At 45.7% G+C, this 21,111-nt stretch overlaps 2 protein-coding genes across 3 annotated transcripts in view; both read right to left on the bottom strand.

The window, feature by feature from the left end:
• Window positions 1-11,444, bottom strand: part of MTHFD1L (methylenetetrahydrofolate dehydrogenase (NADP+ dependent) 1 like) — a 149,649-nt gene extending 138,205 nt beyond the window's left edge. Inside the window, exons 1-6 of the mRNA XM_087817685.1 lie at window positions 11,221-11,444; window positions 5,942-6,026; window positions 4,818-4,868; window positions 4,675-4,728; window positions 969-1,093; window positions 401-501 (exon numbers count right to left, since the gene is read on the bottom strand). Of these exons, the coding sequence (XP_087673811.1) occupies window positions 401-501; window positions 969-1,093; window positions 4,675-4,728; window positions 4,818-4,868; window positions 5,942-6,026; window positions 11,221-11,444 (640 nt within the window). The remainder of the gene's footprint in view (window positions 1-400; window positions 502-968; window positions 1,094-4,674; window positions 4,729-4,817; window positions 4,869-5,941; window positions 6,027-11,220) is intronic.
• Window positions 11,445-15,856: 4,412 nt separating this feature from the next.
• PLEKHG1 (pleckstrin homology and RhoGEF domain containing G1) overlaps window positions 15,857-21,111 on the bottom strand; it is a 114,211-nt gene continuing 108,956 nt past the window's right edge. For both annotated transcript variants that reach the window (XM_087817688.1, XM_087817687.1), the window contains exon 16: window positions 15,857-19,287. In XM_087817688.1, coding sequence (XP_087673814.1) covers window positions 18,221-19,287 — 1,067 coding nt within the window. In that variant the 3' untranslated portion in view covers window positions 15,857-18,220. The remainder of the gene's footprint in view (window positions 19,288-21,111) is intronic.

Raw genomic sequence — 21,111 nt, 5'->3', positions numbered from 1 at the left:
ACCTAGCTTTTTATACCCTAAACTATATCTAACAGCTTCCTCATTTAAACCTCAAATATGTCTTTTATAGGTATACATATTGACTGATTTGAGAAGTTAAAACCTGACACATTTTTCATTGCGGTTATTTTGACTGTTTTCATGAGAGAAGTTGAGAATTTGTTTAAAACAGGTTATCTTTACTGATTTCTCTTTTAAATAGCAATACAGTTAATCTTATTTAAAAAAATCTCCCATAGTCACTCATCTCTCAAAAAAATGATATAAATAAAGCTGACACTGAATTACCACACTTCCATGTTTCAATTAGAATCTTGACATCCTAGAAACAAATCTTATTTAAAAATAATGTAAATACCAGTAAATAGAAAACAGCAGCATTTCTGCAGGAGCATCATACCTGACTTTTCAAGAAGTTCAATTACAGCTCTCGCCACAGGTGAAATAAAACATTCATGGGCATCCCCACGCACCAACTTCCCCAGGTTTACATCTGTTACTCTGAAATCAAAAATAAGGCAACCAGCAGTCAAAACTGGTCAAAACTCACTCATCTGTAATTTACGTGGATTAATCCGCAATAACATCCAAGTCAGTTTGGGGTAGGTATACGTATTAAAAATCAAATATAAATTCAAGAGTGGGAGGAATAAAAGCCATTAGTTTCTTAGAGTAGCCCCTCAGGACACTTTGCTGTGGTCCCTATGAGTCAGGATGACCTCGGGTGTTGTGAATCTGCACTACAAAAGGGCAAGTGTGTTTTTTAAAACAGATAAGTTTCTTACACTAAATTTCAGAGGCCCCCAAACTCTCCAAATACTATATGATATTTAAATGATGTTAAATATTAAAGTGATTTCCTTCCTTTCTTAATTACTGACATGGTTGAAACAGTGGAATAAAAATCACAGTAAAAAACTCATTTAGTTAGCAATTAGAATTGATTGTTTTCTTTCATATTTTCTTACCCATCCACATCTTTTTCTGGCTTCAGGGCATTGAGGACTTTGTTGCTAAATGAGTTCTCAGAGATTTGAAGGGCAAGGCCATGAACTCTCGTGTCTTCATTAATCTTCAAGATTTCATCTATAATCTAAAAAGGAAAAACAACTAAAACCTGTTTTGTCAAAATAAGCCCTAACAAAAGCAGCTTTATATAAAAATTAGATTCATAAAAATGCATCGATTATAATTTCTTTTTTACTCCTTGTTGAAGACTTGGTGTAAAGCACAATGAAGAAGTCTATTTTCTCTTTTCACTATGTTTAGAAATGCTCAAGAAAAAGCCTGACTACATTTTTTAGTGGCTTCTCAGTCGTTCTTATCACTCTGCTCTCAGCCAAAACAGAAGGGAACAGAACAAAACCAAAGCTCAACAGTTAGCAAAGTTTAGATAGGCAAAGACAACTTGCTGTCAACAATCACATGTGAGCCAAGCAGACTGCCAACTTCCAGGGAGGCCAGGAAGCATGGATCAAGCATTCCACCTGGCCCAGCCAAGCCTGTTTCAAACACAGTGTGTTCAACAAAAGCTTACTACTCATGACATCCAAGAAGTCGTCACTCAGGCTCTCATGTTCTCTGGACCTGAACAGCACATAGAAAGCATTTCCAAAGGCTTATGATAAATAAACTCTAAGCATAGATATCTCCTTTTCTACAGGAAACACTAAAATAATTCAGTGTTTATGAAAAAGACTACAGTACAGTTTGGGACACTCATGTGCTAGCTAATGAATGGCTAGGTATGACTAAGCAATACTCTGTACTCTCCATTATCTTTACTTTATGCCAGGAGAGAAATGATTCATTTCACTTCATACACTGTCCATAAGTAAAAGATACTAGCCCATGGATATGGGTCTTACTAGGAAGTGGTTTACCATGTTTGTTTCACTGTCTAGCAGAATTCACTATGGTAAGAGAAGAAAAAGTTATTTGATATATAAAATTCAGAAAGAAATTTCCTAATTCACTCATTTATTCAACATCTGATGAGTGTTTTGAGCACCTACTTTGACCAGTTCTAAGTAAAGGAAATAGAGCTGTAAACAAAATTCCTGCCTTCACAGAGCTTACAGTGGAGAAGATGAGACCAATAATAATACTATAATCTTTTGAAGTGGTAAATAATGTAAGAAAAACAAAGCATGTTAAGCAGGATAAAGGGCTAATACAGTGATGTCAGGTGGGGACTTGTCAGAGGGGGTAACATCTAAGCAGAGTCCAGAATGAAGTGAGGGCACTATGGTTACCTGTAACTAGGATGTGATAGAAGCAACAACAAAATCTTAATAAATTAAGATCCTTACTCTTTTCCAACATAATACCACCACCACACAAATTATCAGAATTTCAAAGAAAAATAGGGTATAAATGACTCCTTGTCAAAAAATAAGGGAAAAAAAATAAAAGTCAAGGGCTATCAACACCAGTGGTAAAACCACCTAAAGAAATGCAGATTCTACTGCAGACAGTGGGTATCTTTCTACAAATGGACAATGTATTTCTCTGCATTTTGTTAATACTGGTTCAAGAGATATCAATATTTGTAATAATACAATGACAAGTGTGGCAGAAACTATCTGCCCAATACCCGGTTTCCTTTCTTACTTAGAATACTCTTGATTTTTAGGTGTGATAATAAATGATTTAAGGCCACCTGGTGTAAAGACTACATTTCCCAATCTCCCCTGCATGTGGCCAAGCAATTAGGTTCAGGCCAAGGGAATGAAAGCAGAAGGGTGACTTTCGGGAAAGGTCCTTGAAGGGAAGAGGTAGGGGGCCTGTCTTTCGCCTTCCTTTAACTTGCTGGCGATAAGTAAGATCTTGTTGAACCGAGTCCTATGATCCTGGAAAACAGGGACGGTTAAGAAATCACCCCACCCTCTGTGTACTGCAAAGAATAAATTCTCACTGATATTCCCTTATCTGTCTAGGACAAGGCCAGACACAGACCCTACAAATCGCCATATTTTGACTCTAATTATCTTAACTATTCATCCCCACTGATCCATCAGAACCAAACGCCTGCTGGTCAGACTCCGGGCAAGCTTCTCTCCCCCCCCCCCCCCCCCAGGTTCCTACCCGTTGGCCTGCCCTGGGTTAGCAGACAGCCCCTTCTGAGAGCAGGCCGGACTCGGGTGGAACATTCTCCGGTCTCTCACCAAGCCGCCCTTTCACCCCACTTTCTCCCACCGGGTTCTTTCTAGGCTCCTCTGCCCTTCCCTAGAAAAGAAAACCCCTGTTCCTGTCTGCGCTGGTTAGCAACGCTGAGCAATTCCCTCACGTCCGCGGGCCACCTGTACGTCCTCGGGGAAGTGTCCACTCAGGCGTTCTGCCCGCCTTTCCACTAGGTTGTTTGTTCTCCTGGGGTTACGTTGTCTGGGTTCTTTATAAATTCTGGACACCTGGTAGTTGCAGAATAGCCGCAGAGACGCGGACTGCAGCGTGGAAAAGAGAGTCAGTAACGCCAAGATAATGGGGTTCGGGCCAGTGGGTGCCTGGGGCGGGGGGGGGGGGCACACCGCCCCTCGGCGGAGCGCGCGCCTGTCAGTCTTGCTGTACATCTGAAACTGGTGCGGAACAGTATTCAGTATAAACTGTGGCTAAAAAATAAGAAGAAAGAAAACCCCTTTCGCTCATTCTCAGAGGCGTTCGCGTCTTACCGCCAGAGAGCCGCCCCTACTGTGACCACCTTTTCTGCGCATTATCCTGCTCTCTGATGCCGTCTCTCCTTCCTGCGTCCGGATTTCCTTTTTATCGGACGCGGCTGGAACGCGGAAGTGACGTTGGCGCCGAGTCCGCCATCTTGGCGGTGACGTATGACGTAGCACCACTAAGATGGCGGAGCAGCAGGGCGGAAGGAGCGCGTGCGCAGCGAGTTCGCGATGCCAGCGCACCAGCCCGGGCCTGCCTGCCTGCCTGCCTCTCAGCTCCATTCATGTACAAGAAAAATGAGCTTCTGCGTTATTTCAGACTCAGCTGTTTGCGGCTTACTGTCACTGGCAGTCACTAAATCTCGACTGCCCACAATTACCACGGCAGGAAGGAAAGCTGCCAGGGAAGGGCCCGGAACCCACGGCCGGAGCCCAGTTTCCGCACGGCGACTTATGGGGTGGGCGCTCCTGCCAGGCGCCGGAGGACACGTGCGAAGGCTGTCGCGCGGCGCTGGCAGGACCCACTAAGTCACACGCAGCAGCAGCGGAAGGATGCTCTGGGGGTTCTCACCAGCTGCCGCAGCGGCACTCACAGAATGTCAGCCTGGAGGGGACCCTGACGGTGACCTCGTCTTGTTCCTTTATCATCAGTTAGGCACCTTTATCATCAGTTTGGCTTCCCTGTGATCCAGGGAAGCCAAAGGGCTCACGGGCAAAGACTTGTCAGGACAGAGCAAACCCAGAACTAGCCTTCAGATGATTCCTACCGGGTGACCCTGCGGCTACCCCGAAGAAACGTACCCGCAGTCTCCTCACACTAGCCCGTGTCCTCCACGGAAATGTGCAGTAAGGGACAAGATCATGGGGCATTTACGCCGAAGGGGAGAGCGCACCCTTCCCCCCCGTAAGCCCAGCCACAGGGAAAGGCTCCGTCTGTTCCGATCACAACTAAGAGGCCAATGGGTCTCCCAGGTCTGAGGTGGGGAGGACGCGCGGGCTCAAGGGCTGCAATTACCTCGTCCTCGCCGCTCTCCGGAGGAAGGCAAATGTGAGCGATGTTCAGGCCGGCCTGAAACGGCAACATGAGGTTATTTTGTTACTGCGTGCGTGTACCATCAAGAAAATCATCGTGAACTTTTGAAAAGCAACAGTTCTTACCTCCTCTGCCAAATTCTGGTTGACTTCCTGCATCAAGTTGTCATCACTTGCCTTAGGAGAGGGGAACAGAGAAACATTGTGAAAAGGCACAGAACAAGAGCCTGATCTGGTGATTCTAGCGATCCGACTACAAAGATGACAAGGAACTTGCGCAGAGAGAACCTTACTGCTCATAAAAGGAGACTGATGGCTGCTATTAACCTAACTGTTTCTCAGGCATCCCTTTCTAAACAAGGACACCGAAGACGGGTTAGATGACCTGCCGGGAGGTGGAAAGCAGAGTCGTCCCAGGAGGCCCAGGCTCCCGACCCACTTTACTTTCTACTCTTCTTAGGGGCCTATCTCTGTGGGCCACGTAGAGACAGACCGCAAGGAATGCGAGTGATCTGAGCATAGCTCTCATCTCGAAAATGACAGCGCTGATGGAACTCGACACTGCTATTTTGACATATAAAGTGCATGCCAAAAACGACAGTAGCAGTCCAACTGCAGTGCTGTGTTGGTTTACAGGCTTGGCTCAGCTCATTATTTCCCTGCACCTGTCATCACATGGGTGTGCCAACAGGATGGCAAACAGTGCCAACTGCACTTGGACACAAAGGGGCCCAAGGCACATAGAATGCACATGGAATGTGGAAGTACTTCTGACATGCAATGACTTTTGGCCCTTTGTACTTATGGCAGGCTTTCAAAGACTTAGTAGTAAGATTACCCGATACCATGTCTCAGCAAGCCATCTGTCTTCCACGGAAACAAAGGGGAACTTTTTTCCCCTATCATCTTCGAATCACACGTGATAAACATTTATGAGTGGGCCACAATGAATCCTGTGTAATGGAACCTATGTGAGCACCTGCCTCCTGACCTCTGGAAGCTACCCGCACCAAAGAGAAAGACTCACAGAGAGTTGCTCAAGCAGAGCAGTACCTAACCTGGAGCCCCATGGAAGCAAAATGACCAAAGGAAGGGAAATGAGAGCAGTTTCAGCTGAGCCTTCTCTTCCCATCATTAAGCTCAAATGGCACTTCTGTGACAAGAAATGCAGCTGATCTTTTGTATACAATTATCTTCAAAATCGAAAGGCATTCTAAAGTAGCAGGACAGGGCCACCACTCTCAGCTTACCTGAATAATGGCAAGAACCGGCTTAAAGGCAGGGTTTTTTTCTTGCAATAATCGCAGAACTTCTTTTGAATTCTGAATGACTTCTCTACATTGAGAAAGAAAAACAACATACCATGTCTTTGTTAGTGACTAGACAGGATGGATACAGCAATTTCCTTAGAGTGTTCTTTACTGTAAGAGAAAATAACTAGACCACATAAGAATGCTCTTCAGGTGTGGAAATGTGGTGGGAAGGGCAGGAGAACAGTGACATCATGACACGCTAATTATGAAAATGAGCAGAGGTAAACAAACTAGATGTTAACAGTAATCTAGGGGTGAATTTTTCCCTTATATTTTCCGAGTTTACTGTAATGAAAAGTTTGAGTTTCTTTGTGCAAAAAATCCCCTTCCTGCACCATAGTCCCTTCACCCTCCACAAAAAGACGTTGGGGTCCAGGGGGAAAGCAAATGTTGGTAGAGGCAGGGTAGTGAAGACAGGGTTGGGGAGATGGCTTGCTGTTGGAGAAATGGTGGGTCAAGACACATTCCAGGTCCCAGAATTTAAAGAAGGAATGGAAAGGAAATGCTGCAGAAACAAATACCTTAGAATTTGATTACAGTAAACACATTGTTTGCGGGTAGTTTTTATCCCGTGCTCTACTACCAGTCAACGTAAAACGTATAAATACGTTTCCCACATACAATGTGGGAGAGAGCATCTCACTCCTCTGGGCCCGCGCACAATGCATGTGGACCTCCTAAAAGGCCCAGGAGGGCCACCTGCACCATAGCACCACTGGAGTGCCAGCCCTGAGCAGCACAGACCTAGATGAGGCGGTGCAAGTCTCTTTCTGCAGCCTTCTGGAATGAGCAATTTCAGAGACTGCCTTCACCACCATCCCTAGGGAATGTTCCTCACTTGCATATGAAGTTGCCCCCCCCCCCCCCCCCCCCGCAGCCAAAGCAGTGCCCACACTTTGGTGTTTAACCATCTTTAAATTTTGTTTTCTGTCTCTGGCATGTTCTTGCACATATATGACAGCTTTAAAAAAACTCAAGCTGAAGTTCCAATCAGATATCATGAGAACTAAATCGCCAAGAACAAAGAGACGTGAGTCAGCTCCTCCAAGTTTTCAGAGAGGAAGTTGATGAACATCACTGGAAGGTACTACTCTCTGGAAGATACTGCTCTCTAATAGATGGACTAGGAAAAAGGGGTGCTCAGAAAACCTTTAAGAGCTTCAAAACTCAACCAAGATGAACCTTTCTGTGTCAACTTGGTCAAGATTTTTGTTTTGTTTTTAGACACTTGGGATAAAGCAACTTAATTCCCAGTGAAATAACTATTGTTTTGAATAAATGAGACTGAAAATTTACAAATCACCTTATGAGCACTAAAAATCTGTCCAGTCATGTGATTTGAGGGCCATGTGCTGCACTGTTTCCCTGCCTCCATGACTGCCAATTTGGGCCAAGTGAGGTCCTTATTTCTTCCTAGTTTTGGAAGGCACTATTAAGTTGGGATCCATCTGTAATGTGTTAGCTGGGCACAAGGCTGCCAAAATGACCACATTTCCAGCCTCCCTTGCAGCTAACTGTGGCCATGCCAGAGTCTGGGAGGTGGTAGCTGATAATGTTATTAAAATACCAATTTAAGTGCATCCCTGAATGCTGAGCCTATTCATTAATAACATTTTGTATTTCAACTTTTTCAAAGTAAAAAGAAGTACCTGTGAATAAATATAGTAAAGATTTCCCAAATAGTCTCTTCCAAAAACAGCCATCAGTATTTCAAGAAATAGTGCCGATTGGGAGTACCAGGGAGCACTACACAGGCAATGAGTGGATATTCTATATAATATTCTATATAATAGTTAATAGTAGTAATGATAAAGCTGCTAATGATGGCTTACATTACTGGGTGCTTCCTATGAATACTTCCATGCATTTTCTTCTTTTTAAATAACAAAATCTGAGTTTTAGCTCCATATGGCTACCCAATCAAAGAGCACTTTTCCCAGTCTTGTCCACACTTTGGTGGGGTCATATGATTAAGCTCCGGCCAACACTTGAGCACTGGCCAGAAGGAGAGGAGGACTGTGCAGCTAACAAACAAAGGTATACCAGCAACCTGGCCACCCTTCCCACCTTCTAGATGGGAGACCCAGAGCAGTGAGGAGGTATCATAGGGTCGTCCTACCTTCCCTTGACTGCTTCCCTGTGGGTGATCAAGTCCACAGTTATTTTGTTAAAGCAGCCTAGCCTGTTTCCTTCTTTATGCACAGATCTGATCTGGCAGCTTTCATCTTCTTTACTATATATTACATCCAATGAAGGACATACCATTGCTTAATAAACCACTAAGAAAGAAAAAATGTTGCCAATTAAACTATGTTACAGTCTTAACATAGTGTTTATTCTGTAAGTATTAAAAGCATTTTTTAGACTTATTTAGACAGATTTTTTTATTTTGTTATAAACCACTCACATACTACATGGAAAGGAAAACATACAGAAAAACCACTGAGATATTCCTAAAACTTCTTCACGCTCAGAATAACTTTCCTGAGTGACTTTTTTACTCAGAATCCTTGATGTTAGCACCCTGGGTGCTATCCAGGGTGTTGGTGATACAACATTTCTGGAAGGACATCATTTTTGTCCCAGGGCTTTTGTTGAGTTCCCAACACCCAGTCTGCATGTTCTGATGTTGGAGCTTTCTCGATTCTACCAGATGTCAGTGCAAAGTTGTCAGACAAGAACCAGAAACCACATTATTTCCTAAAATGGCCCTTCCACGATTTGTTGATGGAAACTGTGGGGATAGTGTGCCAGTTCTCAGACCAATGACAGGTCGCTATGCTTTTGAGGGAGCTGCTGCTTTAAATTTTCCCATACGTGTCTGTGAAAGAAATCAAGAACACGCACAGCTTCCTGGATGTCTATTCCAGGGACTTCTAAGATAGGCCCACCTCCCCTTTTCCTCCAAGTCCGGGGGGGGGGGGATCTCTTGGAGAACAAGGTTTGTTAGATGATGCATATAAATCACAAAGGTACAGCGGTGTGCACAGCTATGGCCAAGTTCCCACAGGTACAGGCAAGGACAAATACGCCGTGACACCTGGCCAACGAAGATTAAAATACACAATCAACTGAAAGATAAATACCAGTTTTGGAGATTAAAAAAATGTGCTTTATAGAATCACTAGAGTATAGTAATATCCATAACGACCTTATAAAGCAGGTGATATTCTGGTTTCAATTTTGTACAGGAAGAACTGAGATCAAACAGCTTGCCCAGACTCTCACAGCTATCAGGTGGTGAAGTGATGCTGCAAAGCAAGGCACCTGTCTCTTAACCATAATCCTGTGAAGCAGTAATTCACCGCACAACACTTTTTTCTTCAAGTTTAGAAGGGAGGCTGGCAACCTACAGTCCACCAGCTAAGAATGGCTTCTCCATTTTAAATGGTTTTTAAGAACTTCGAAATAACAACATTTTGGGGCATGTGAATATTATGTGAAATTCAAACGACAGTGTCCATAAATAAAATTTTAAAATTTCACCAACAAAAAATTGTGAAGATGTGTTTTTTTCCTCATATAAAAGTACCTACATAATATCTTCTATATTGCCTCCTGGCCTGCAGAACCTAAAAATCTTTGCTACCTAGTCTGCCAAACCCTGGCTTATTGCTGTACAAATAAAAATACCAGCCAGCATCCGCCGAGGCCTCGTCCTGGCAGTTCCCAGGCTGGGCGTCTGTTCCCGTTCTCTTGCAGCCCTTCCCCTAACCCTTTCCCGCAGACGCTCATTTCTCCCACTGTAGTAAGGCCGGAGGCCGGCCGTCCAGGGCGGCGGGGTGCTGCCCAGGGCCCTGCTGGCCCCTCCACTGGCCTCTAAGTCAGTGACGGCTTTCAGTGAAAGCAGGCACGAATAAAAGCCACAAATGACCCCAAGTTTGCAGCCACTCGTTCACCAGCCACGCCGCGAGCGCCCGGCCTACACCCGGCGCTCGCCAGGAGGATCCAGCAGGTGAACCGGAGGACAGGGCCCCCCACCCGACGCCACCGAGCTCGCACCGCCGGCGGAGGCTGACAATGAACCAGCAAGTTTCAAACAGTGCTGAGAGCTCCCAGAAAACAAAACCGGGTGACGGGACGGTGGTTTCATCCCCCCACAAGGTGAGCTCAGCTGTGCAGCAGTTAAAATATAAGAGCCTGAAGCGACCGAAAGTAAGGACAACGTTCTGAAGACGACCTGGTAAGTTAAAGGGCCCCTGAGAGTCCTTCACATGGCGAAGAGCCCTGGGAACAGGGGTGAGCGGTGGACACTTGCTTTCAGAAGGAAGGACAGAGGGAAAAGGAAGGGGAAGTGAACGGACGCAGGTGGCCCAGCCGGCCCCGCGACGCGCAGCCAGGGCCCCCGGCGGGTCGGAGCCGCGCGTCCCCGCCGCCTCCACCGGGAGGGCGCACCGCGCGGGCGGGCCGGCTCCTCCCTCTCCCGGGCGTGCCCCGAGGGCCCAGGGCGCGCGGGAGGGGGTGTGGGGGGATGGGGAGTGGGGGGGCGGGTTACGGAGCGGGGCCGCTGGCGCACGTGGCGTCTCTGGCGGGCCCGGGCTCGCCCCGCTCCCCTCCGGTCCGGAGGGAGCGCCCGAGACGCAGCCGCGCAGGGGATTCCTCGCCGCCGCGCAGCGGTGCAGGGAACGCGTCAGCGCCGCTCCTCGCGGCAGGGTGGAGCCGGCTCCGCCTCAACTCGCCCAGAAAATGATGATGTAACTCCAGGCGCGCGCGCTCGCGGGGGGCGGCGACGTTTCGGGAGAGGGCCAGCTTCACCGCACAGTGAACCCCCGCCCCGGCCGGGCCGCCGCTCGGAGCCCCGATCCCGGTCTGGGGCCGGCGCCCCCGCCCCCGCCCCCGCCCCCGGCCGCACCGCCCTTTCCTGCCCCGCGCGGTTGCATCAGCGCCGGCAGCCCGGGCGCACGTGCCGGGAGGCGTGCGGTCCGCCCCGCGCAGTGCCTGCCGGGGACCGAGCCCGCCGGGGATGCCCCCGCCCGCCCGGTCCCCCGGCGCCGGGACGCCCCCGATGTCCTCGCGCGCCCGCCACGCCCTCCAGGTGCCCGCGCCCCCCGCCCGGCCGGCGCCCCTAGTAAACAGGCACCAAGCACTCGGGGCCCCGCGTCCTGCAGACCCCCGCTGGAGACCCCCCGGGACCGCGCCGAGCCTGAGCGCTCCCGCCGCCCTGCCCGCCGGGCCCCGGCCGCCGGCGACGTGGGCGCCGAGCGCCGGACACTCACCTGACGATCAGGTTCCACGCCGGGGGCGCCGGGCTGCCCGGGCCGTGGCTGCAGCCGGCCTGGGCGGTCTGCCGCCGCCGCTGCCCGAGCAGGCCCTCGCCGCCGCCACACCCGCCGCCGCCGCCGCTGCTGGCGCGACGGGGCCCCCGGGGGCGGTGCGGAGGCCCCGCGGGCAGCGGCGGGCAGCGGAGCTGGCGCAGGAAGAGCGGCAGGCGCGCGCTCATGGCGCGGGAGGCGCGGCGGGCGGGCGCCAAGGACGGCAGGTCCTCCCGCCACCGGGAGATGCGGCTGAAGAGCACGGAGGCGTGGCGGCGGCAAGTTCCTCCCGAGGGTGGCGGGGCGGGCACCAGGCGGGAGTCCCGGGTCGGCCGGTAACCCGCCGGTGGCAGGAAGGACCTCGCTCTTCCTCCTTAGGCGAGCAGGGGCCCCTAGGGGGCACTGCACCTAGAGGCGCGGAGGTTGAGAGGGGGGGCCTGCCGGACGAGGGGCTGCAGGTTGGAGGTGCCGGGCCGCCAAGGGCAGGATTCCTGGCACTTTCATCACTACTTGGAATGTGTCTAGCAACACAAATCAGGGTGGGGCTCAGGACCTGCCCTGAGCAAGGACATCCTCCCTCTGCTTGGGATGCATCCCGAGGCCACCGTCCCCTCAGGTGGCAGTTTGCTTCCTAGCAGGGCGCTTGGATCAGGCTTGGATACCAGGGCTTGGATTTATTAGGCCTGAGGTGCCCTAAATAGTAAAGAGCGTGGGCCTCGGAGTTCCAGTGCCGACTTTGTAGGCCTTAGGCAAGTTACCTAACCTCTGCGAGCATTAGCTGCCTCAAAATGATACTTTGTTCATAATCTTACCAGGATTACAATTCCCAAGTAAAGTGGGAATGAAACTAGTTCGAATGATAAACGCTGGTTTTCCATCAGCTAAGAACCATACTAGGTGCTGGAGAGACATCTTCATTTAGTCCTAAAAAATGTAATGAGTGTTGTCCCGGTTTTCAACCTCAGGAAGTGGGTCCAGAGAGGTCAGTTGTTGTTGTGTTTTTTTTTTTTGCAGAGCTGAGTGTGCCTTACTTCAAGGATCATGTTCTTACTCTCATACTATTTTCTGTACTTTTCATTGTAGAATGATTGCCACACCTGACACCCAGTGACTTTTTTGGGGCATAGGAATAGCTAACCTTTCCACAACCCTGTGAGGTAGGTGTTAACACCATTTTACACAGGAGGAAACACAGAAGTAATGCCTGTATAAGCATGTAAATATGGGAAAGGAGATTTGAATGGCCCATTCACCTACTGCCGTGATGATCTTGAGCAAGTCACAAAACCCCTGGAGACTTATTTGTCTCATTATAAATTGGAGACCATTCATTTAACAGGTTTGCTAGTAGCCCTTTAAAACTGGGGATCCCTAAAGTTCAAGATTCCTTAGCTGTGAAAACCCTGAGTGTGTGCAGTATGTACCTGGGCTGCTCTGTGGGACCCCTCACCCACCCCGCGGGCCTGGAGAACAAGGAGAACCGACAGGAGTGTGAAGCTCATGCCCCCTGCTGTGTTGGGAGTCATAAGGTCCTTTATCTCTGACCTAGGAATCTCATGTCTTCTGCCAGCACAGGCTAACTTCTTAGCTTGCAAGCTGAGTAGAGTCCCAGACCCTGCACAGTTCCTGACAGTAATTTTTGAGCTGAGTGTGGAGGAGCGCACCGGTTTCCTCCTTGATGGTAGGGGAAGGACCAGGTAGGCAAAGGGAACAGCTCCTGTAAAGGCGGAGGCAGATATAGGAGGGCTTGGTAGAGAATTTGATTCTGCTTGTGTTTACGAATGTTTTGCTGGCTAAGATTGGGAGGGTAGAGGTGAGCAAGTCAGGAAGTGGGGAAGACAGTGGAAGACAGTTAGGAAGCTATGGTCATCAGCCAAGAAAAGTACATGCTGGAGACGGAGGTTCAGAGGACTAAAGGAATACTAGACCGGGAAATGACAACTCAGGTCCAGAGGTCCTATGGGAAAATTCTCTGTGCACTTGGGAGGGAAGTCTAAGGAGAGATGGTGTTTTAGGAGATAGAGTATACATGTCCGTTTGAGCCTTGGGTGAGTTCATATTAGAGAAAAGAGCAGAGAACGTTTGATCTCACAAACGGGAGTCTTACAGAGTCCCGGCAGATAATATAAACTAGTGAAATGAACCAGGTATAAAATTTCCCCCCCAAGAAGCAACAGGTTCTGCAGACTTTCTATCACATATGTTTACTTTACATTAAGAGAACTTTTACTTGCTATCTAAAATATTTACATTCAAGTGCTTCATGGTAGCTTTAAATTTGCCAACAAAGTCTATGATGGGGAACAAAGGAACAGTCTCCCCCAAGGTTAAGGAAAGTCATCACCTTTCAGGATGATTTTTCACCATTAGATTCTTTCCTCAGATCTCACAGAGTCGCCTCACCAGAGTCCAGGCCCAAACAGTCCAGATCTAACTTTTCTTCGAAAGAAACTGGACATTTGGATTTTCATTGTTAACCTTTTTAAAACTGCAAGCTGGATTCAGCTTCTGGGCCACACACTTTCAGCATCTGATTTAACTGGTCTACAGAATTTAACTTGTCTGCTGTGAGTTAACCCTTGTCAGGAAAACCAAGCTTTGTTGTTTTTCATGGAGACATAAAGTGGACTTTGCCCATGGACATGACCGCTGTTGTAAATAGAGTAAGCAAGTTTGTCTTTGGGCACCAAAACAATCTCAGCACGCTGGGCCCTTCCCGCATCTCACCTGACTTCAGCTCCACAGCCGCACAGCAGGTTGCTCTGTGTCATCTTTGTATCAACACCAACGACTGGAAAAGGCACTTGGTTTAAACATGCTTTCAGAGTTCTAGTATGACCATGTAAATTCTTAGCTTCAAAAACTACTGGACATTTCACTCAGAGTAAATTTCTTTGGAATTCCATCTGCCAAGAGATGGGAAAGGGGCATAGATTCTTCTCCCTCACCTACCACAAAGGATCTCTAAGAATAGTCCAATAGTCAGTGACATTGAATTTCTGAGGGTGGGCGCCCTGAATTTTGAAAAGCAACTTAATCGCTGTTGTTCTTACTTCCCTCCCTTATGTCTCTGATTTGAATGTGTTTTCCTCATGCTTTGAGCTCAAACAAGTTTTTGACTCTGGGCACATGCCCGGGCTGCAGGCTCAATACCCAGCAGGCGTGCGGGAGGCAGCCAATCAATGACTCATCATTGGTGTTTCTATCTCTCCCTCTCCTTTCCTCTCTCTGAAATCAATAAAGATATATTTATAAAAAAAAGTTTTCAAATATGCTATAAACCAAACATCCCAAACTTTATTAATTTACAGTTATATGTATTGATTGTGCAATAATATTTGGCATTTACTAAGCTTTTAGAGGCAGCATAATTCAACCTTATCTTGGTGTACCATGCGCTAAACTAACTGTAAAGAAAGAAAAACGTGAGATAAAATGTGAGAGAATGCTGATGTCTTCATACCTTTTTTTAAAAAAAAACAAAAACGCAAAAGCATGCATAAGAATGTTCCAGGTCTTGTCCATAGGACAAAGTGTAAGTTAAAGACATATAGACATATGTAAATTAGAAAAAAGTTGAAGCAGTTTCTTTTCTTGTAATTCCTTTTGGCTGATAGAATTGAGTGTAGCTACCATTGTCCAGATAGAGGAAGTTATGTAACAAAGGCTGCAGGAGCTCTTGAAGAATTCTTAATACTTGCTTTCCAAAATAGAAATTTAGTGTTTTTTTTTACAAAAGAAAGCTCTGACAACTGTTATTAAATATTTGTGTTTAACAGCTATATTTATTGCTCATTTCCCTCCTGTTGTTTTTTTTAAGATTTTTTTTTCTTTGCCCTAGAATTATCATTTATTTATAGAATTTAAACAGGGTATGTTTTTTTCTACTGTCATTTGCTTCTCTAAACTGAATTCTTATGACTTATAAATAAAAAAGCCCCATCTATTTTCAGCTTCAAGGTGGGCAAGGAAAGTATGGTAAGTCTGACGGACCCTCTGTGTGAAGGTAGGAACTCTTCAGTCTAAAACACTCTAAAGAAAAATTTTAAAGCCTTTTTTCTCTATCTGAGGAAAGTTAGGCAACATATATTTTCATTATACTGGGGTAGGGTGTTACTTATATTTGGAAATAGAATTGCTTTAGAAAGTATCTATAATTATCAATTTGTATCAACATGCTTTTCTTCTCTGTAAAATTTGTGTCTACCAAAAAAAAAATTAAAAAATTCAGAACATGAAATTATATGAAAAAAAACAACCCTTAATTTTTGTCAAAAAACTATTACATTTTTTGATTCAATAATGAAGTAGTTAAAGGTGTGTCTTGTTACTATAAACTAAAAAAATAAAAAAGATAAAAGATAATCTAGTGAGAGCTCTAACTTAGACACCTGTGAAGAGAGCACATATCATCTAAGACATTAAACTCAATATTTCAAAAGTGACGTCACAGAAAATGGTCTGCTGTTGAAATTGATTATATTGTCATCGCCCTGAACCTTCTCTGCACGGATCATAAGATAAGACAAAGTGTTTTCACTAAATGTAGTTTGGAAAAAGCTTGACCTTTCTAGAATAAACACATTAATTCACACTATAATTAACTTTGTACTTTATAAACTTTATTAAATAGTGAGCATTACTAACTTTTATTAACTTATATACACTATTTAAACTATGTTTTCCTAGATGCATTTTTTTGCACAAAGAGCAGAATAGGCGAAAAGTGAACTGATAAAAAAATGAACCCTTCAGTACAGAGGCCTAATAAAAAGGTGACATACTCTGAAGTACAAATACCCCTTTTCCTCAGTTATATACATCCTCTCCCCACCTCCAAAAGAAACTATTTTAAACAAAAGCACTTAATTGATAACTTTGAGGAAAAATACAAACACGATTATATATATACACTCAGCTCTCAAAATCTGCATCCTGGCTGTCAGAAGTGATCTGAAAAACTAGAGATTTGTCCTAGGACCTAAAGATGACCACATAGACGTTTTATACAGTAAGACATCTACATCGTGCAGTGGGATATAGTCCTATAGGTGACATCAAAGCTGTCAATGGGACACGTGTTAATTACAGTAATATGGACACTATAGAATTTGAGTCATAGGAATGAAAAGGCAAAAATTTGAGACTGCATTCTTGGGACAAGAAGTCAGGCGACTTGGTTTTGCAAAGCATTACAAATTCCTCTAGCAAGTCTAAAACCATACCTTCTTACAGCGCTTGTCTTTCTAGCACTGCTAATCTTGAAAACTATCTTGTTTAAAGGAAGGAATGGAAAGAAAGGTTTCCAGAACCGTGCCATTTAGTATGGACTTTGTCTCATAGGCTACAAGCAGCAAGAATAGTTGGGTTACTTTTTGTTATTTAAAAAGGAAAACAAGTGCCTCAGGTACCTGTTTGTACAATAACGATGGTCACATTTTACGTTTTACAGTTAAGAAAAAGAGGCATAGGACTTAGAGGGGGACAGACTTAGGGTAAGATGACACTGACCCAAATCAGTGTCATTGCTCACCTTCAAAAGCAAAGCCCAGGTCCCTCGCCCTACACATATTATCATGTCTCTTAAAATGAAAACTGAGAGGGTGGGGGAGGGGGCCACAGAATGTAAAGCTGCTTAAAATGCGAACACAGAGGCCACTGTTGAGAACTGACAGGAGTCTTCAATAAAAGAATATTTTTATAAAGGAGCAACAAACCCACCTTCATTTTCTTCAGCTTCCTGGAGTTTACCTTCTACCAACAAGGTTTTGCTTTTGTTTTCAGTTTCCTTCCATAAAGAGTTAATACAACTATCACAATGAACTGCTATTTAAAGACCATAATTGCAACATAAAAGATGGTATCTGAACTTGTGAACCAAAGATTCCGTTCTTTAACATGCCTTAGAACAATGAAAAAGGCCCCACATTCTGTTTGGTTTAGGAAATGAATTTCACTGCAGCCCAGTGAAAATCCTGCAGGCTGGGATCAGGTCATTTGGCTGAGCACAAAACTCAGGAAAGTTTATGTCAAAACGGCTCTGGAAAGGGTACCTTTAAAGTGCTCTGTTTCATTTTAGCTTGTGGTTTACTTCATGTTGATTAGAGACAGGCACAAAACGATAGTAAGAATGGTTCTATTCCTCCCAGCCCTTCAACTGAAACATGAGAATCGAGCAGCTCCCTGATGTCAACCCATCTTTTCTAATAGTTGTCACTGCACTTTCTTGCCCTTGGTTTCCTTAAGTCATTGAGGGAATCACTCGTTTCACCCCAGAAGTCATAAATGGGAAGAGCAGCACATTCTCTGCCTTGTCCGGGGAACCCAGGTAAAGATTTTTGCTTCTAGAAAATGGGTCTCGTTCCATGCTAGTTGCCAACACTTCCACCACTTCTGCATTGCACTGAACCGGTGTAGGCCTGCCAGAATAGAGACCCTAAAATGGGTACCCTAGACTAAACTCCAATTAGAGATCTTTAGCTTACGTTATTTTAGGGTTTGCCACAAATAGAACAAAAAGGCCAGCTGTATTAAGCATAATCCTTTAAACAGCTTTAGTTTCCTTTCGTTTTAAAAGCATGGAAAAGCCTCCTTGCTGCCTTTGAGTCCTAAGATAAAACTAGTTTTGGCTTCTGGGTAATGAAAGTCTGGTACTATTGTCAGAATATTGGGGGAAAATATGGCTATCTTGTTAAAAAAAAAAAAAAAGAAATTTTCAAGTAAGATTGACTTACATGAAACATGAAAACATCTAGCATCAGAAAACAATTAGATGCTGACATTGGCTACAGTACAATCCTGGCCGGATCATCAGCTGTTGCAAAAAGTTGTGCTGTAAAAGAAAGTACATTTTACACCTCGTAATTACAAAATTGTTTTAATCTGGTACATATAAAACACGCCTCAGGATCTGTAATTCTTGAGCATATGAAGAAATTAACCAGGGCAGCGACTATTAAGAACCTTAGGCAAAGCTGCTAGAACTAAGACACTGAAATTTTTCCCTTAGACTCTGGACAATGTTTTGCTGATTGGGAGACGGGCCCCTCCAAAGGTAGTCGTTCAGTTTGTCAGAATCGTCGTATGGCGTCAGATAGGGTGAAACCCCGACTTTGCCGCTCATTGGCTTTCTGGGGGTACAGGGACTATTCAAAGAGTAAGACGTGTTGTTGCTGTAGACGTTGTCAGGAAAGTCCTCACCCACAACCTTTGGGTCCGGTTTCTTTCTGCGATGGTGAGACAGCTCTACCTCCGACTCGTCTTCTTCTGACTTGATTTCCACGTAGTCATCTTCATCTCCCTCAGTCTCTTTGAAATTGGAAAAATAGTTCTGTGTAGCTATTTGGGCATTTAAGGGTAAGTTTCTATTTACTACCAGAACTTTCTGTGAGTCTTGGAGGGTGAGATCTGAGCGTTGTTTTCCTGTATCCTGTTGACACGGGTCACCTGTATCTGGCAGCAAGTCCTGGTGACTCTCACATCTTGAACTACTGTGTAAAGATAATAGCTGTTTCCTTCCCACTTCATTAGGGTAGTTGATGGAGTCCGATGACTTGTTTATTAAGATTGAGGAAGAAGAATGGGACCTGTTGTAAGGCTGAGATTTAGCACTGATTCCTTTCCGACCCAAAGAGTTATAAAGATGGCCTTGACACGAGTTCTCTTTGTTGGGTTGACTGACGACCACGCTGTGTCTCTGCATGGGGCCCAGCAGATGGTCGGAGGTTTGAAGAGAAGGCACGGAGCAAGCTGTGGACAGTTGTCTTGGAGTACTTTTTGTGTTGATCTCCAAGGTGGGATATTTTGGCTTCAAGTCTTGCTCTGGCCGGGCACAGAAATCTGCTAATTCTCCATTACTATAGGTTGAGTGCAAAAACCAGTCCTCGCTATCACGTTGGGCCTGGGAAGGTGGTGCAGATCTGAGGTTGGAAGGTTCTCGAGGGCTGGCCCAGCCGTCCTTCTGAGCCTTAGAGGGAGTCTCTCTGAATACGATCTGGTCATACAGTTGGGCATACTCGGCTATCCTGGCACCTGGAAGGCAAATATTGAAACAAAAAATATACACAGGGTTATTTCCACATGAGAAGATTAAAGAAATAACATAAATTTCTAACCTATTTAAAAAGTTTAAACAGTAGACAGGACTTTAAAGTTTGAAGATGACTAACCTTTGAATACTAAGCGACACAAACGAATAAAATAATCCATAGTTTAATAAAAAATAAAAATGCCACCTAAAAATTCATGTAATTTGATTTAACCCTAGGTTATTTTCTTCCAGCAGTAGGTCTGCAAGCGTCTGCTCTTTGTAATGAGTATGTCTAGTGTTCTCGACAAGCATGAAGTAGCGTCAGTGCCCAAAACGGATCATAAAATAAGAAAGTCAGCTCTAAACCCTGGCTCATGCAAAAGAACTCAGGCAGTCACCAGAAGCACGACTGCAGTGCCCCCTGCAGTGGCTACCCCTGCTTCCCACGGGCCTTCACTGCTCTCAGACAGCTACTCCCAGAAGAACCCGCTGCCTGCGGCTCTCGCCACGCTCCTTGCTTCCAGGCAGCCCTCCGCATCCAGTCCCGGGAGCCAGTGTCTGCAGGAGGCCCTCCCTCCCTGCCCTGCAGGACTGCTGACCCATCTCTCCTTGCCCGTCCCCAAGGAGCTGGGCACTGGAGTCGGTGCTCCCAGCATATTAAGACTAAGCCATCTGTGCCTATCATCGACCCTCTAATGCCCCTAGTGCTGGTTCCAGATCAGGATTTGACCATTACTTCCACGGAAGCTATTGCTGCTTAAAATAAGCTGTGAGGCCATTCTCCTCTCGGCTCCACTTCTCAGTACAGACTTTTCTAAAGACGCTAACAAAGCCCTGCTACAGACAGAGCATTCTCTTGGGCCAGGAAGGATTTAAGAGAGAGAACCCAGAGATGTCAACTTCAAGAGAAGTCTCCTCCCGAACCTCCAACTAGGTACCCACACGGCTACCCTGGAATCGAAGAATTCCACGCACCTTATAAATCACTCGGACCACATCTCTAGTCTCTACGAAGGGACTCTATCCCATACAGGACAACTGGCAAGCGACATTACATTTTCTTCCTTTTTAAGCTATTTGATTTATAGTTTTAGTAACCTGTTGTTACTAAACTACTCCTTCAATTGAATCTAAATTTTCTAGTTTGGTTTCAGCCATTTCTTTTGAGTCTATCATCTATGAGGACAGAAAACAACCTGCTGTTATTTTGTGTGCCCTTTCATTGCAAACCCCTCAGATTACTTGCTCCCTGGTCCCCAATATCAGGGTAAATGTCTGTGTAACTTCTCATTATAGATCTTATATCCAGATCCTTCGGGTTGTCAAATCCAAATTCCTTGGAGGACAGAGATCACTGGGTTAGAATCTCTAGTAATACATATTTCAGGTGTTACTCCTTAAAGGGCATAGTAAAGACTCTCAATACCAATTAAGATTTGGCAGCCCCTTAGGAGATTGGAAGTCTCCATGGACACCAAAGTACCCAGGTTAGCCATCCTGAAATCCATTATGTTTCTTTAACTATGAAACCCAACTGAAGGCAGCTGGACCTTTAGACATAGACACCAGTTAGTAGCCCACCTGAAAGTCCGACGGTTCTGCCCAGCCATTCTCACCTACACACTCTGGCCCTGAGCCTGATCCCACAGCCGAATCAGGAAGGCTCTGAGCTTTCACAAAGTTCCAAGAAGATAATGAATTTGGGGAAAGCAGTGAGAGCGAATTTAAAAATTCTGTCTCGCTATCCCAGTACCCAAATGTAACCCTGAAGTCTTGTAAGAACAATTAGCTCTTGACTTTAGAACACGGTGGCCCAGATCATCTGA

Source organism: Miniopterus natalensis, chromosome 5 (assembly GCF_054644295.1).
Source record: "Miniopterus natalensis isolate mMinNat1 chromosome 5, mMinNat1.hap1, whole genome shotgun sequence".
Classification (NCBI taxonomy): Eukaryota; Metazoa; Chordata; class Mammalia; order Chiroptera; family Miniopteridae; genus Miniopterus; species Miniopterus natalensis.
The sequence above is the reverse complement of the archived record's forward strand: the minus strand, read 5'-3'. Positions and strand labels throughout refer to the sequence as shown.